Source organism: Bos taurus, chromosome 3 (assembly GCF_002263795.3).
Source record: "Bos taurus isolate L1 Dominette 01449 registration number 42190680 breed Hereford chromosome 3, ARS-UCD2.0, whole genome shotgun sequence".
NCBI lineage: Eukaryota > Metazoa > Chordata > Mammalia > Artiodactyla > Bovidae > Bos > Bos taurus.
Window position 1 is genome coordinate 77,130,344 of NC_037330.1, and position 16,187 is coordinate 77,146,530.

Here is a 16,187-nt window from a genome sequence, read left to right on the forward strand (position 1 = left end):
GTGCTAGCAGGGACCCCAAGTGTAGTAAGTGTAGATAACTTTTAGTGAAACTGAAAAGTAAAAGTTGCTCAGTTGTGTCTGACTCTTTGCAACCCCATGGACTATACAGTCCATGGAATTCTCCAGGCCAGAGTACTGGAGTGGGTAGCCTTTCCCTTTCCCAGAGGATTTTCCCAACCCAGGGATCGAACCCAGGTCTCCCACGTCGCAGGCGGATTCTTTACCAGCTGAGCCACAAGGGAAGCCCAAGAATACTGGAATGGGTAGCCTATCCCTTCTCCAGAGGATCTTCCTGACCCAGGAATTGAACCAGGGTCTCCTGCATTGCAGGCAGATTCTTTACCAACTGAGTTATCAGTTCAGTTCAGTTGCTCAGTCGTGTCTGACTCTTTGCGACCCCATGAATCGCAGCACGCCAGGCCTCCCTGTCTATCACCAACTCCCGGAGTTCACTCAAACTCATGTCCATTGAGTCGGTGATGCCATCCAGCCATCTCATCCTCTGTCGTCCCCTTCTCCTCCTGCCCGCAATCCCTCCCAGCCTCAGAGTCTTTTCCAGTGAGTCAATTCTTCACATGAGGTGGCCAAAAGTACTGGAGTTTCAGCTTTAGCATCAGTCCTTCCAAAATATCAGGGAAGCCTTAAAAAAGCAGTCAGCAGTTGCTGAGTACTTACTGTATGCCAGGGCTGTGTGAGTGACTAGCACATTTAATCCTCACAACCATAGGAGATGGACACATTGTCACCGCCCCCCCCCCCCCCCCTTTGTAGAGAAGTTCAGTGACTTGCCAACCATTGCACAGGCACCAAGTGGTCAAGGTGGTCCCTGATCCCAGGCTGCCTCTCTCTGGAGCCTGAACTCTTACCCATCTTCAAGGCTGGAAGTGGTATGTCAGGCTAAGGTGACCAGTGTAGCAGGCAGGGATAGGAAGAGGGTTGTGAGATGAGATCCTAATGCTAACCAGGAGCCAGGTCTTAGTCTTGTATGCCTTTAAGGAATTTCAAGATTAGACTGAGGGCAATGTAAAGGCATTGAAAGTATTTTAGAAATCATCTATCTGACTACAGTGTGAAAAACATACATGGGGCATGTGTTTGAGTCATCTAGACCTGAGATGATGGTAGCCTTGAATAAGGGCTTCCCTGGTGGTTCAAACGGTAAAGAATTTGCATGCAATGTGGGATACCCAGCTTTGATCCCTGGGTCTGGAAGATCCCCTGGAGAAGGGAATGGCTACCCATTCCAGTATTCTTGCCTGGAGAATTCCATGGACAGAGGAGCCTGGCAGGCTACAGTCCATAGGGTTGCAAAGAGTCGGACATGACTGAGTGACTAACACTTTCACTTTGAACAAGTGGAGGGTGGTGGTGAGGACAGAGAGGGAGATAAATCTATAAGACTTGATGAGCTCAGAGAATGGACTGAATTTGGTGGTTTGGCTTTCTTTTGTGAACCGTGGAAATAGAGCCATCCATCCAGTGGAAAGTGGGCATGCAGATTTGAAACTCAGGAGGGAAATCTGAAATTGAGAGGTGACTGATGCTCCAGGAAGAGATGAGACCCCTCAGAATGAGTGTGCTGAGTTGGAAGGGAAAGGAGTGGGATTTCCCTGGTGGTCGGTGGTTAAGACTCCACGTCTCCACTGCAGGCGGCTTGGGTTCGTTCCCTGGTTGGGGAACTAAGATCCTGTATGCTATGCAGCCAAGAAGTTTAAATAAAATAAGGAAGGGAAAAGAGCTACTCTATAACTCAGTGAACACCAGGATGTGGTTTTTCTATATTCTGTTGTCCCTCCAATTCATTTGTTTATAAAACATTTGTTGCCCCAGCTACTTTTCGAAATGTATATCCTTTAAGCAGTTCAGTAGGATGCTGTAAGGCTAAGTGGATATTTTCTAACTGAGAAGATGTCACTTTGCAAAGGGCCTGATGTGAGGAACATTCCACAATGTCCGTCATATTTTCATAGACAAGTTACTTCAGTTAGGAGATACTGCTTCAGAATATAGCAAGGGATCATTCTGACAATGCTTAGAAAAATGTTTTACACGTTGAGAAATACTTCTCCACAATGCAAATGCTTGACGCGATGGGGTAAAAGTGAGACAGGTGAACTCAACTGTTAGTCTGGTTTGTGAAATAATTGTACTCATTCATTTTATAACTACCTCACACCCAGGCCTGTAGGGCATCTTAAAAAAACAGCCAGGACCAAATTTATAATTAGCTGAGTCCATTTTTGCCAGACCTAACCATGGATATAGGACAGGGTTGGTTTTGTTATTTCCTTAATTGAAAGCGTCAAGAAAATACAAGCCAGGTCAGGGAGTTTTTGATCAGGGAAAGAACGCTGGCATAAATAACCCCAGATTATATGTCTGCAGGAGGCTGGGAGGAGGCTGGTCTGCACGGCCTCCTTCTGAGGTTACCCAAACAAACCTGGTGACTGGCAGCTCCCCTATGTAATGTGGGAATGTGTGTGAGCATTTTGAAATCTCTAATTTTTTTCCCAGGGCAAGGGTCCAGGGAAATCAAGGTTTCTCAGGGTACTGAAAAGCTTTTGACAACCATAAAATAATTCTTTATTTTCTCTTAATGTAACTTGCCTTCCCCCAAACTGATCAGTAATATCACCTAATCATTATGGGACTGGATAGAAAAGAAATAGGATTTTTAAGTGTTTATATGCCAAGTGACTCTGTCAACAGCCTTGGGAAGTAGGTCCCGCTGTTTCTATATTGCAGAGGTGGAAACAGACTTAATCAAAAGTCACTTAGCTAAGAAGACATAAAGATAAAATTGAAAAGTGGATCTGTTTGGCCCCCACACTCTTTGTAATATCCTGACTGGCAAATGCCTATTTCCAAAAGTGTAAGGTAAGAAGCGTTCTGATGAAGTCCTCGAAGAAGGCTCATCTTTCATAACTTCAGCGCCTCCTCCCAGGGGCCTTCTGACATTAAGCAGCTGCCCTAGGTTTCTTGGGGTGCTCACGCTGTTTTCTAGCTCTTTGTCCCCCTCCCCCATCATTTTTGGCTTATGCTGAGGAGTTGCTTACCTTTCTGGCTTTCCACTTGTCTTCACAAAACTGATTGGCAAACACTTTACCTTGAAGGGCAGGATGGTTTAACTCATGCAGAGAGAAATGCTTCTTAAGGGTATGCCTGGTCTGTGTGTCCCAGTGTGGGAAGGCACAGATCTTTCTGCCTGTAATGGTACTCGGTCTGGGTCTGCTCCCACAGAACCCTGCAGTGCAGGTTCCTCATGTCAGAGCACTGCTTCCATAACAGGGTGGAAATCCCAGCTGTGCCTTTCCACACCTCCCTTCCCAGTATTGAGAATGGATTTTCCATGCAAACAAAATGTATCTCCAAAGTCATTTGAGAAATGTGAGGCTCAGACAGCCCACAGGACAAAAAGCTGCTGGTCTCATTTAGGTGTGGAAAGTCATGCATCTCAAATTTATCAATGCCCTATGTGGGTGCTGCACAGCTTCACCCCATAGAACTGGTGTGACCAGCATTCTTGTCTTATAGAGAAGGTTTTCTGGGAGCCAGAGGTAGTCTTGGCCTTCCTGCCATTCTCCCAAGGAGTTCAAATTGAATGCTTCACTTCCATTCTCTCTGCGGAGGTGGGGGAGGGGAGTATTGCCCAAACAGTACCGTAGGAGTCATGAGACCCGTGTTTTATTACCTGCAACATAGTCATTAAAGCTGAGCTTTGTTTCCGATCCATTGGAGACAGAAGAGAAAGTGGTTCTGGGGGCTGAGTTCACAGCTTTGCTGGGTCCTCTGCCCAGTGTTTTCCTGTGTCTGAGTTTTGTGCTCCAGGTTTGGATATGGGTTCATAATGGGAGATTCATGTCTCTGAAACCCGGTAACTATTTTGAATTAAGGTAGATACGAGACTTACTTTCATATCCCTTATGAAATGATAGAAACAATAGCTAAACCCATCATGCTTTCAACACTGATCTAAGAATTTTTTGTGTAGTAACTGATTTAAAGATCACAAAGTCCTAGGTGTGTGCTCAGTCGCTTCAGTCATGTCTGACTCTGTGCGACTCTATGGACTGTAGCCATCCAGGCTGCTTTGTCCATGGGATTCTTCAGGCAAGAATGCTGGAAAGGATTGCTGTGCCCTCCTCCAAGGGATCTTCCCAAGCTAGGGATGGAACCCATGTCTCTTGTGTCTCCTGTGTTGGTCAGTGGGTTCTTTACTACTAGCACCACCTCGGAAGCCCCAGCGTCCTAGGAGGCAAGTCCTATTCCAACAGGGTGAAGAAACTATGAGTGTCCATGGGTGGGGGGAGATCACAGAGTCCTGTGAGGGGGGCTAGCAGGTCACTTGAACTGGCCATTCTCCCTGTATAAGAACCACAGACCATGAAGCTCTAGAAGCTTGTCTGATGTTTCTAGGGGAAGCTGAGTCTTGGCTTCTCTGCCTTATGAACAGAAATGATAACATCTGCCCCAGACAGCACAGAAAGTAGGGAGGTGATCCATGAGGATTAGGCAGAGCCTGGGGTGAATGTCATGAACAAAATAGAAAAGTTTAGGAAGAACTTCACTTGGTGGTAAAATGGGAAGAAAAGAATAGTGTGGGGCAGTATGAAAAGTGTCTCCCTTCACCCCAAAGAATGATGTTTTCTTAGCTGACCTGCGGAGAGATTTTGTTTCCTTTTGGTGTTTTTGTTTTTAAGATATTTATTATTTTTTGTTTGGCTGCATTGAGTCTTCAGTGTGGCACATGGGGTCTTCGTTGCGTCACGTGGGATCTTTTGTTGTGGTGCGTGGACTCTCTAGTTGTAGAACATGGGCTCCAGGCCGTGCAGGATCTCTAGTTACAGCTAGCAGCCTTAGTTGCTTCACTGCATGTGGGATCTTAGTTCCTAACTAGGGATTAAAACTGCATCCCCTGCAAGACAAGGCAAATGCTTAACTGCCAGACTGCCAGGGAAGTCCCTTCGTTTTGTTTTTAGTGAGTTGGTTATTAACATCCAAAAATTGAGAGATATATAACCATCTGAGGGGAAAGAAATGGCAGCCCACTCCAGTATTCTTGCCTGGAGAATCCCAGGGACAGACTAGCCTGGTGGGCTGCCGTCTATGGGGTCGCATGGAGTCAGACACGACTGAAGCGATTTAGCAGCAGCAGCAGCATAACCATCTGAATCTGGCTTCTCTTGAAGCAGCAGGTCTGGAAAGATAACCTGTGCTGTCTCTTGAGGGTTGGAGTTGAAAGCAGACACGACTGAAGCGACTTAGCAGCATCCCTGATCACATACCAAGTTAGGGCCAGATCCATGATTGGAACACAGGCATCCCTGGGCTTCCAGCTCCAGGCAGGATGGGTCCCTTTACACTTCTCCAGTCAGTTTTCTGAAGTGGTGCTCTGTAGGTTCTGGCAGTTCCTCTTCTCAGTGCTCAGATTAGAGAATTGCAGCCATGTTCCTAGCGGTCTCCTGGGAGCACTGCATGTTTCTCTCCCCTAGAAAGTTGTGTTTGGTCAGAGTTAAGTGGCCTCTGCATGCAGTGTGCTTGATTCAACTATTAGGTTTCTTTTGAATTCTGTTTCTGCCAACAAAGATAGTAGAGCGTGGTTGGGTCTGAGAGAACCAGACTGAGGTGTAAGGCCCAGCTCTACCACTTGCTAGCATGTATTCATGGGCAGTTTTTCTAGCTGACTTCATCATAGGATGGGTGTGAGGATAAAAGAGTACAGTGTTCTCATGGAGCCTTATTTTTATTAAAGACGTACCTGTTCATATTTTGTGACTCATTTGAGGGCCTTATTTCATCACAAGTTACCCAGTTTTCTTTAAGCAATACAAAAAAGATGGTTGTCTTTTAAGAAGGCTTCAAAATAGTTCTCTTTCTCATATTACCAACAACAATACAACTTCAGGCAAGTCACTCCATATCTGAGGGCCTCGGTTTACTTACTAATCAAAAGGAAATACCCATGCCCACTTTATAGAGTTGTTAAGTGAGGTTATTTAAATGAAAGCACGGAAGTCATGAGGGCCTAATAGAGAGTAATTGTACATGAAAACAGTCTTTAAAATTTTTGTTTTTAACAGCATGTTTTAAAACAGTTTTGAGATTCCCAACAGGTAGCAATAACTCAAAATAGGAAGAAGGCCAGGAGGCAAGTGTGTCTGGCACTTTCTCTCCCTGAGGCACCTGCTTTGTAAGGTCCACCCCTAACATTTGTGGGGCGCAGGGCAAGAGTACCTATGAAGCATGGCTGCCATATGTCTACAAATTTTAAAGTAATAAATCACACCAACAAATTGTTGAGCCAAATAAGTCCTATCACCCAAATGTAACTAATCTACCTTCATGATGAACTGGAAGTCTGGGTTTAAATTTGGGATTCTTAGACTCCTTGGAATTCTGTGTCAAAAATGGGATGGACCAGGGACCTTTCTTCCCATCCCTGACTCCATCCCACACAAAGAATATGTTTATGTGTGGACACCCCACCGTCCAAGCTCAATCTCTGTCCATGTCCTCAAAAACAGCAGCCCTTTGATCACTTGTGAGCCCAAAGGCACACGAGTGGTTGTGGAGTTCCCTTTGGGAGACCAGATCTGGGGAAGTTGTCCTCCTCCCCAGGATGTGGAAATAGGCTCGGAGCTGTCTGAGTATGTATTCTGGATTCCTGAGTTCCTGGGCCATGTTCTGTAAATTGGTGGAGAGGTTAGGCTCTTGGTGAGCATGTCCCTTTCACTTCAGGGTCGTCTCATCTGGAGAAGAAGTGAACAGCTGGGAAAGGGTGGACAGAGTGGGACCCTTTATTTATTTTTTAATTTTATATATATATTTATTTATTTACACTGGGCTTCCCTGGTGGCTCAGATGGTAAAGAATCCGCCTGCAATGCAGGAGACTTGGGTTCGATCCCTGGGTTGGGAAGATCCCCTGGAGGAGGGCATGGCAACCCACTTCAGTATTCTTGCCTCGAGAATCCCCGTGGACAGAGGAGCCTGATGGGCTACAGTCCATGGAGTCACAAAGAGTCGGACACGACTGAGAGACTTTCATTCATTTATTTACTTTTTGTTGCGCTGGGCCTTCAGTGTGGTATGAGTGCTCTTGACTGCAGCTTGTGGCCTTCTTTTGTTGCAGTGCATGGGTTCACTAGTTGCCGCTTGCAGGCTTCTCTAGTTGTGCCATGTGACTCTCTAGTTGCTGTGTGGGGGCTCCGTTGTCCTGCAGCACATGGAATCTTAGTTCCCTGACAAGGGATCAAACCCATGTCCCCCTTCATTGCAAGGCAGATTCTTAACCACTGTGCCAGCACTGAAGTCCCTGGAGAAGGACCCTTTAAAAGTCTGAGGCTGAGATTCAGGACCGCGCCTGCCGTGTTGTATCTAAGGCCAGTGCTGCCCTGAACCCTGGCCCTCCAAGGAGCTCAACATAAGAACTGATAACTTCCTTTATACCATCCATATTTATACTGTTGAGTTCTGTGGAAATGCCTTTTCAACAGAGTTGACAGTCCCAATTCCTAATCCCAGGCTTAGAAGTGAAAGGAGGTAAAGTGGTGCCTGATACTCAACTCACACATGGAAGCTCTGGCCACTTCTTTCTCTGGACCACTGAGGCTGCCAAGCAAGGAGCAGTTGTCGTCATTCTGGCTCCTAACCAAGAGGATATACAAACTCTGATTATTGCTTCTGCCAAGCCAGGCATCCCACAGTTTCTTATACAGACTTATTATTCTGCATTCTCAGCGCTGGGTCTCTGCACGGCCTGGTGTCCTCAAGTCCAGAGTCTCCTCCTGGACTGTGTGAAGCTGAGAAGATGGATGAGAACTGGGCTTCCAGGGATTCTGTGTATAGACTTTGACCCCACTTCTCTGTTGTCAGCGTCTTGCCTTTCCTGTCTTATGCAACACCTGGTACTTTCCAGTTCTGAGTGGCTCGGGGGTCTATTGGACACATTGGCTCGCTTTTCCAAAATATCCCTTCTGTGGAGTTTCAGCTGTGCCCATCTTTGTGGCTGCCAGAAAATCCTACTTCATCTGTTTTTCATCTTCAAAAAAATTGTTGCAATCTCTGATCTGCTCATGTCACTACCATTTTCCCCCCTTGTGATTTAATGGCTTTTATTTTCCTTTCCTGTTTTTTTTTTTTTTTTTTGTGGAGTTTCAGGAGTGAGATGAGAAAACACAGGTGGCCAATTCACCATATTTGACTGAGGATTTATTATCATTCATTATTTTTTCATTGAAGTATAGTTGATTTACAGTATTATATTAGTTTCAGATATGTAGCATAGTGAAGCGAAGTGAAGTCGCTCAGTCGTGTCCGACTCTTTGTGACCCCATGGACTTAGCCTATCAGGCTCCTCCGTCCGTGGGATTTTCCAGGCAAGAGTGTTGGAGTGGATTGCCATTTCCTTCTCCAGGGCATCTTCCCAACCCAGGAATCGAAATTGGGTCTCCCGTATTGCAGGCAGACGTTTTACCATCTGAGCCACCAGGGAAGCCCCATATAGCATAGAGATTCAGGTTTTCTTTTTTACATGTTATACTCTATTAACAGTTATTATAAGATAATGGCTACAAGCCTCTGTGCTATGCAATATGTCCTTGTTGTTTGTTTTATACATAGGAGTTTGTATCTCTTAATATCATACCCCTGACATGCCCCTCCCCGTTTCCTCTCCCTACAGGTAACCACCAGTTTTGGTTTTTTTTAATATTTACTTCTGTTTTGCCATATACATTTGTTTGTATTATTTTAGATTCCACATATAGTAATAACATACAGTATTTGTCTTTCCCTGACTTATTTCACTAAGCATAATATTCTCTAGGTCCTCCACATTGCTGCAAGTGGCAGAATTTCATTCTTTTTTATGACTAATATTCCACTGTGTGTGTGTAATTTGTACCACATCTTATTTATTTACTTATTTATTTTTTAGTTGAAGGATAATTGCTTTACAGAATTTTGTTGTTTTTTGTCAAGCCTCAACATGAATCAGCCATAGGTATACATATGTCCCCTCCCTCTTGAATCTCCTTCTTATATCACATCTTTATCCGCTCGTTTGTTGACGGACACTTGGGTTGCTTCTATATCTTGTGTTGAAACTATTGCTGCTATGAACATTAGAGTATATGCATCTTTTTGAATCAGTGTTTTTGGTTTTTCTGGATATATACCCAGGAGTGGAATTGCTGGGTCATACGGTTCTGTTTTTAGTTTTTGGAAGAATCTCCATGTTCTTTTCCATGGCGGCTACACCAATTTACATTCCCAATAACAGAGTACAGGGTTCATTTTTCTCTACATCCTCACTGCCACTTGTTATCTGTAGACTTTTCTGTGCTAGCCATTCTGACAGGTGTAGGTAATACTTCATTGTGCTTTGACTTGCGTTTCTCTAATAATTAGCAATGTTGAGCATCTTTTCATGTGCCATCTGAATATCTTCTTAGGAAAAATATCTTCAGGTCTTCTGCCCATTTTTTGACTGGGTTATTTGGTTTTTTAAAAATGTTGAGTTGTAGGACCTGTTTTTGTATTTTGACTGTTAACCCCTTGTTGGTTGCATCATTTGTAAATATTTTCTCCGTTCCATAGGTTGTCTTCTTGTTTTATTATTGCTTTCCTTTGCTATGCAAAAGCTTTAAAGTTTAGTTAGGTTTCAGTTTGTTTCCTTTTGCTTTTATTTTTTTGCCTTAGGAGACTGATCCAGAAAAAAATCCTGCTGTGATTTAAGTCAAAGAGTGTCCTGCTTATATTCTCCTCTTTATAGTGTCATGTCCTACATTTAGGTCTTTAAAACGTTTTGAGTTTATTTTTGTATATAGTTTGAGGGAATGTTGTAATCTCATTCTTTTACATGTAGCTGTCCAAGTTTCTCCAGCACTGCTTATTGAAGAGACTGTCTTTTCTACATTGTATATTCTTGCTTCCTTTGTCATAGATTAATTGACCATAGGTGCATGGGTTTATTTCTGGGTTCACTATTCTGCTCTGTTGATCTGTGTGTCCATTTTGTGTCAATTACTGACAATTACACAATTACTATACCACAAAGCTGATTACTGTAGCTTTGTGGTATAGTCTGAAATCTGGGAAGGTGATACCTCCAGCTTTATTTTTTCTCAATATTGCTTTGGCAGTTCGGGGTCTTCTGTGGTCCCATATAAATTTTAGGATTCTTTGTTTTAGTTCTGTGAAAAAGGGCATGGGTACTTTCGTAGGTACTGCATTCCATCTGTAGATAGCTTTGGGTAGCATGGCCATTTTAACAGTGTTAATTATTCCATTACAAGAGCATGGGAGATCTCTCCATTTCGTTGTATCATCTTTAATTTCTTGCATCAGTATTTCATAGTTTGCAGAGTATAGGTATTTTATTTTATTTCTTGGTTAAGTTTATTCCTAGGTTTTTTTTTACTCTTTTTGATATCATTTTAAGTGGGACTTTTTTTTTTTTTAACTTTGTCTCTCCAATAGTTCATTATTAGAGATTGAGGATATAAATGGTACTAATAAAAGAGTGGGCACTGATGTTCATCGAGAGTTTTGTCTATATCAGAATGGCTTCAGATCCCTTCTTTCCTGCATTATTTCTTTGTCTTCCTAGATTTCCTCAGAGAACTAGGAATGTACTGCACTGTCAAATTATCTTCAAGCCACACTGGGTCAGTGGATAGTAAAGCCCCAGTTTTCTGGACAGCAGCTATTCTTGCCTGTTTCCCTTGTGACCTGGAGTTGAGGTTCCAGGACCCAGAACTGAGCCCGGTCTCGTAACCCCAGTGGGAGCTGGCTCACCATGGTCATTGTAGACATGTAGTTGTGCTGTTTTCCCCCATTAAGACTCCTCTATTCTGAAACTTGCTCAACAGAGTATAAAACAGACCAAATGGATAGATGTGATTTTTATCAAACTAATCTCTTTAATGAGCTCTGTGATGAGTTAAACCCATTCATGGTCCTTATTGATACAGAAGTATATGTGTGAATGTTCATTTGTATAATTATGAACTTATTTTAATATTCTTGTCTATGTATAAGTCTTAAATTTAGAGAAATCCTTCACATCTTAAATTAACTTTGTCCACACTCTGAAGAGTTTTGAATTTTAGAGAAGCAGAAGAGCCTGCATTTGAGAACTTCTTGGGGGAATTTTAGAAAGGATCTTTCAAACTAGAGTGTTCCTGAAGAAAGCACCCAAGGTACTTGTCATTTATCTGAGAGGTGGCGAAAAATCTTGGTCATTTTGATCAGAGAGGAGAGAACAGATGAGTTGTAGGTTTCAAGTGCTAAGGCACTTTGTGGAAAAATGACCTCATGTGCCATGACTCATATGGGGGGATGTAGGACCAGTGGTGGAGAAGCCTGGTAGGCTGCAGTCCCTGGGGTCGCTAAGAGTCGGACACAACTGAGCGACTTCACTTTCACTTTTCACTTTCATGCATTGGAGAAGGAAATGGCAACCCACTCCACTATTCTTGCCTGGAGAATCCCAGGGACAGAGGAGCCTAGTGGGCTGCGGTCTATGGGGTCGCACAGAGTCGGACACAACTGAAGCGACTTAGCAGCAGCAGCAGCAGCAGCAGGAACTGATACATCTCTTTTGTCTTGTTGGTTTCCATCCTATAAGAGTTTTTAAACTGTTTTCAAAGTATCTTTCCAGAAGCCATTTCTGAATTGTGGATCATTTCTCTTGCAGGAGAAAATGCAGAAGTTTCCATGGATGTTTCTCTGGCTTACCGTGATGATATGTTTGCTGAGTGGACTGAAATGGCCCATGAGAGAGTGCCCCGGAAACTCAAATGTACCTTCACCTCCCCCAAGGTAGGGTACCTTGATGTCCTAGTTGATGGGGTTTTTATTTGGTTTCCAGGTATGTGGGAACATTTGCTCAGACAGAGTCCTTGTTCCTAAGCATACATGACTCACAAAGATTAGTAGTCACCATCCTTTGTCCTAAAAGAGGGCAATTTAGATATTTCATGTCCCTGCAAAGGAGCAAAGAACAGAAGGAGGAATGTTTGTTTGAAGTGATTTAGTTGTTTCTCTAAAATACCTCCATAAAAATAAGCTCTTTGTTCTTTTGTTAATTAGCTAAAAGTGTTTGAAGAATGTTGCTTAGTTATTTTAGGTGGGTAAATCTGTTCATATTGGATCAATGCATGTGTCTGCTCTCTGTTTCTTAGGCATCTCTGTTGCCAAAATCAGTGTGCAGGTGTGAAGACTAACAATCCCAGGGAACAAACATCATAGACAAAAAGAAGGGCCTAAGGGAGGAATCTAGTTTCCTTTGTGACCTCAGTCTTTTTGCACATCTGTAGGACTCTCCTTTCTTGGTTCTTCCAGGAAGATTTGTTTAACCACCCAGAGGGAAGAATATCCCTATCCTGCATTGAGTGTAGGGAGACACTTTCTCTTGGACAAAGGCCTCAGAATCTTGAGGAATTAAAATACAGGGATGGAGTCAGTGGCCCTCAGAGGCCAGTGGGATTTGACTGTATAAGGACCAAATCAGAATTACTGGGTGCCCTTTTCCAGTGCCAAGTGCTGCCCTCAAACATGCCTCCCCAAGATTCTGTCCCACGCACCCTCCCCCACCTGCCAAAGTCTCTGAAGTTGAAATGGAGCCGTAGTTACTGTTACTCGTGGTTACTCACATTCCTCAAGAGTGTTGACAGGGAGCACCACCAGCTAGGTGACCTCTGATGTCCCTTCATGGACAGAAATAATCTGATTTTCTTTGCATGAAATGGAGGAGAGGCCAAACTGCACTGAAGCACATTCCTGATTATGTCGTTTATCACTTGACATCTTCAGGTCAGTTGCTGCTGAAGAATTTGGCTACTTTGTAGTACTTGCTCTGTTGATCGATTTAGTTCTTCACTTTTGCTTACAACTGCAAAGTTGGGTTTTCCTGTGGAATAGTAAGGATAACAGGTTGAAGCCTCTGAGAACCATGCCCCCATCCTGCCCTGAAGAGGACTAAAATGGGGCTGTGCAGGTTCATTACCATTGGTTAAAGGCCTGGATTTGGAGCAAAACACTCCCCAGTGGCTCAGTGGTAAAGAATCTGCCTATAATGCAGGAGATGCGGGTTCAATCCCTAGGTCAGGAAGATCTCCTGAAAAAGGAAATGGCAACCCACTCCAGTATTCTTGCCTGGGAAATCCCATGGATCGAGGAGCCTGGCAGGCTACAGTCCATGAGATCCCAAAAGAGTCGGACATGACCAAGTTCACTAAACAGCAAACAACAAATAACTTGGCTTCAATTCCAGACCATTTCATTTACTGACTGCATTCCCTCAGGCTAGCTTGCTTTATCTGCTCAAGCTTCAGTTTCTCCTTTGCCAAATGAAATAATAATTAATACCTGCCTGTGGAATCTCTGTAAGGACTAGATAACAGAACGAATCTTACCACTTGAATCTAGTCTGGGACATGTTTCACCAGATGGGCCACCAGGACAAAACATATTAACTAAATCGCTCATGGGCCAACCATGCGCCCTACACATAAGCATCTTTTGGGGCACCTGGTATTTGTTAAGTTTCTCTTTCCCTAGGGTTCCTAGATCAGAGCTACGGAAAGTGTGGCCTAAGAATTAACAGCATCAGCATCACCTGGTAGCTTGTAGGAAATGCAGATTTTCAGGTCACACTCCAAACACAAGAATCAAAATTCACGCAGAACCAAGGAACCTGTGTTTTAATAGGATTTCAATTCCTTCTCTTAAGCTTGATAAAATTTGAAAGTCACTTCAGTAGATCCTTTCCTTAATAATCAAATGTAGGGTCCCCCCCCTCAAATTCATCCAGAATTGTTTTGAGTAGGCCCTTGCTGCTGCTGCTAAGTCACTTCAGTCGTGTCCGACTCTGTGTGACCCCATAGACGTCAGCCCACCAGGCTCCTCCGTCCCTGGGATTCTCCAGGCAAGAACACTGGAGTGGGTTGCCATTTCCTTCTCCAATGCATGAAAGTGAAAAGTGAAAGTGAAGTTGCTCAGTCATGTCCGACTCTTAGCAACCCCATGGACTGCAGCCTACCAGGCTCCTCCGTCCATGGGATTCTCCAGGCAAGAGTACTGGAGTGGGGTGCCATTGCCTTCTCCGTTGAGTAGGCCCTTGGGGGTAATCTGTAGGTGAAAAGGAATGGTAAAGAGGAACTGGAGGTAGCAGAAGAGAGATATGTAATATTTCTAGATCTTTGTATGCAGTGGAGGAAATTAATTAAAACCTTTCTAACTGTTGCTGCAAGTTGATTGCATCATTCAAGGGTAAGACTGGTTGGATGTTTAAAGCTAAAGGATATAAAGCTTTTGCATATGGAATTTCATTCTCAGAAAAAGGGAAAAGTCATTTCTCACCTTACTTAAACTCTTTAGAGGGCGCTGAGAAGCAGAGTCAGGGGAGGTTGTTAAGAAGCCTGCAACTGCTTCTTAATGACAGTTGCTTGATTATCTTTAGGATGTGTTGATCCCTTTCAAGAAAGATACTAAACCTTGAAAAGTGTGAAGGAAATGAATCATCAAATCTATGCTTTTTGATTGCAGTGAAATTTAGACTTGAGTCTGAAGATTAAATGAGAAATTGCTTTAAAGCTTTTTAGTCCCTGGTGGATTGTGAAGTTTAAAAAAAAAAAAAAGTCAAGTTGCCACCTGCTGTAATTTGTCCTAATTAGCCAGTCTCATGCTGGATTTAGGGGAGGGCTGAGGCGGCTGGGGAAAGGAAAAGGAGGGAGAGAGAGCAGGAAATCTTTCTTTCTAAATGCCCTAAATACTGGCAGAGGCAGAACCTCAGTGCATAAAGAAAAGTCCCCAGCAGGATATGGTGAATTTGTCTGAGACAGGTAGGACAGGCCAGGATCCCAGGACCCTGTGTGCGTCTCTGATCTGTTGGATTTAAGTAAATCTGTCTCATGTGGTGGTATTACCCTCTGTGTAGGGACAGGGGAGTGGAAGACAAGGGAGTGGAAGACCCATGAAGGGGCATTAGAAGGAACTCAAGAGATCACATAAATAAACCTTCTTGCTTTACTTTCCCTGGTGGCTCAGATGGTAAAGAATCTGCCTGCAAAATAGGAAATTCAGATTTGATCCCTGGGTCGGGAAGATCCTGGAGAATCCCATGGAGAGAGGAGCCTGGCAGGCTACAATCCATGGAATTGCAAAGAGTTGGACATGAATGAGCGACTAAGTATGCATTCACGCTTTACTTAGAAAGAAAATGAGACCAAATGAGGTGGGTGACCTTCCCCAGCTACCCAGTAAGGGGTGAGGTCAGGACTAGAATTTGAACCTCTTGGCTTGAAGTTCAGTGTCCTCCTTACTGTAGCACAAGGCCTGCCTGCAGGTGTGTCCAAGGCCACAGCATTCCTTTCTTTCTGCTGCATTCACGTGTCCTCCTCCCTATCAGAGCTGGAGGCTGGACTTGCAAGACTCATGTCCTCAACCCAATTCTGCCACGACTTTTGGGACCTTGGGTGAGACACGTGACAACTTGTTTGAAGACAAGTTTTGTTGCCTTCAAACTCAATTTCTGTAAATTAGCTTATTGGAAACACATCAGAATATCCACTTTTTGCTGTTACAAGAGCAGGCAATTAGCCTCCTTAGTTCAGCTTCATCTGAGGCTGAATTAGAGCCTATACTGTATTTTCAGCAATTTTGCAGAGTCCTTCCTGCTTTGATTTATAAGTAGAAGAGAAGGGAGCAGAAGGGAGAGAAAGATCTATACAGAAAGACTTATCCAACTTGCAGCTGAGTTTTGGAAAAGAAGGATTCTTTCTACAGAAGAATTTTTAAAATTTCAAATGCCATGTCTAATCAGCTGGTCATTCTGATAAGAGCCCCTAAGATCTTAGAAAATGAAAAACAATCATGATTGATCAATGATGTCTACCATGAATAGGAAAGGAAAGAGTGGAAGCATGTAAGCCAGATCTGTACCTGCTCTACCTCTGTTTTTGTCATTTGTGTCTTCTGTCCCTGCACGAAGGTCTGTTTATTGCACTCTTGAGCTCTGACTGTCTAGTAAACCGCTCCCCCATCCCCACCCCCAGGATCACAGAGGAACAGACTCCGTCTTATCTTCCTTTCTCCTCTGGACTTTTTGCTCTGAAGATTTACAAAAACTTTTGGAGGCCCTGAGAATTCAAGCTTAGGAATACCAAATTCCATCCCTCCATC

At 43.7% G+C, this 16,187-nt stretch overlaps 1 protein-coding gene across 5 annotated transcripts in view; it reads left to right on the top strand.

Annotated features, from left to right (window-relative positions):
• WLS (Wnt ligand secretion mediator) overlaps positions 1–16,187 on the top strand; it is a 116,455-nt gene that overhangs the window by 59,469 nt on the left and 40,799 nt on the right. For all 5 annotated transcript variants that reach the window (XM_015465034.3, XM_015465036.3, XM_005204461.4 and 2 more), the window contains one exon: positions 11,701–11,825. In XM_015465034.3, coding sequence (XP_015320520.1) covers positions 11,701–11,825 — 125 coding nt within the window. The remainder of the gene's footprint in view (positions 1–11,700; positions 11,826–16,187) is intronic.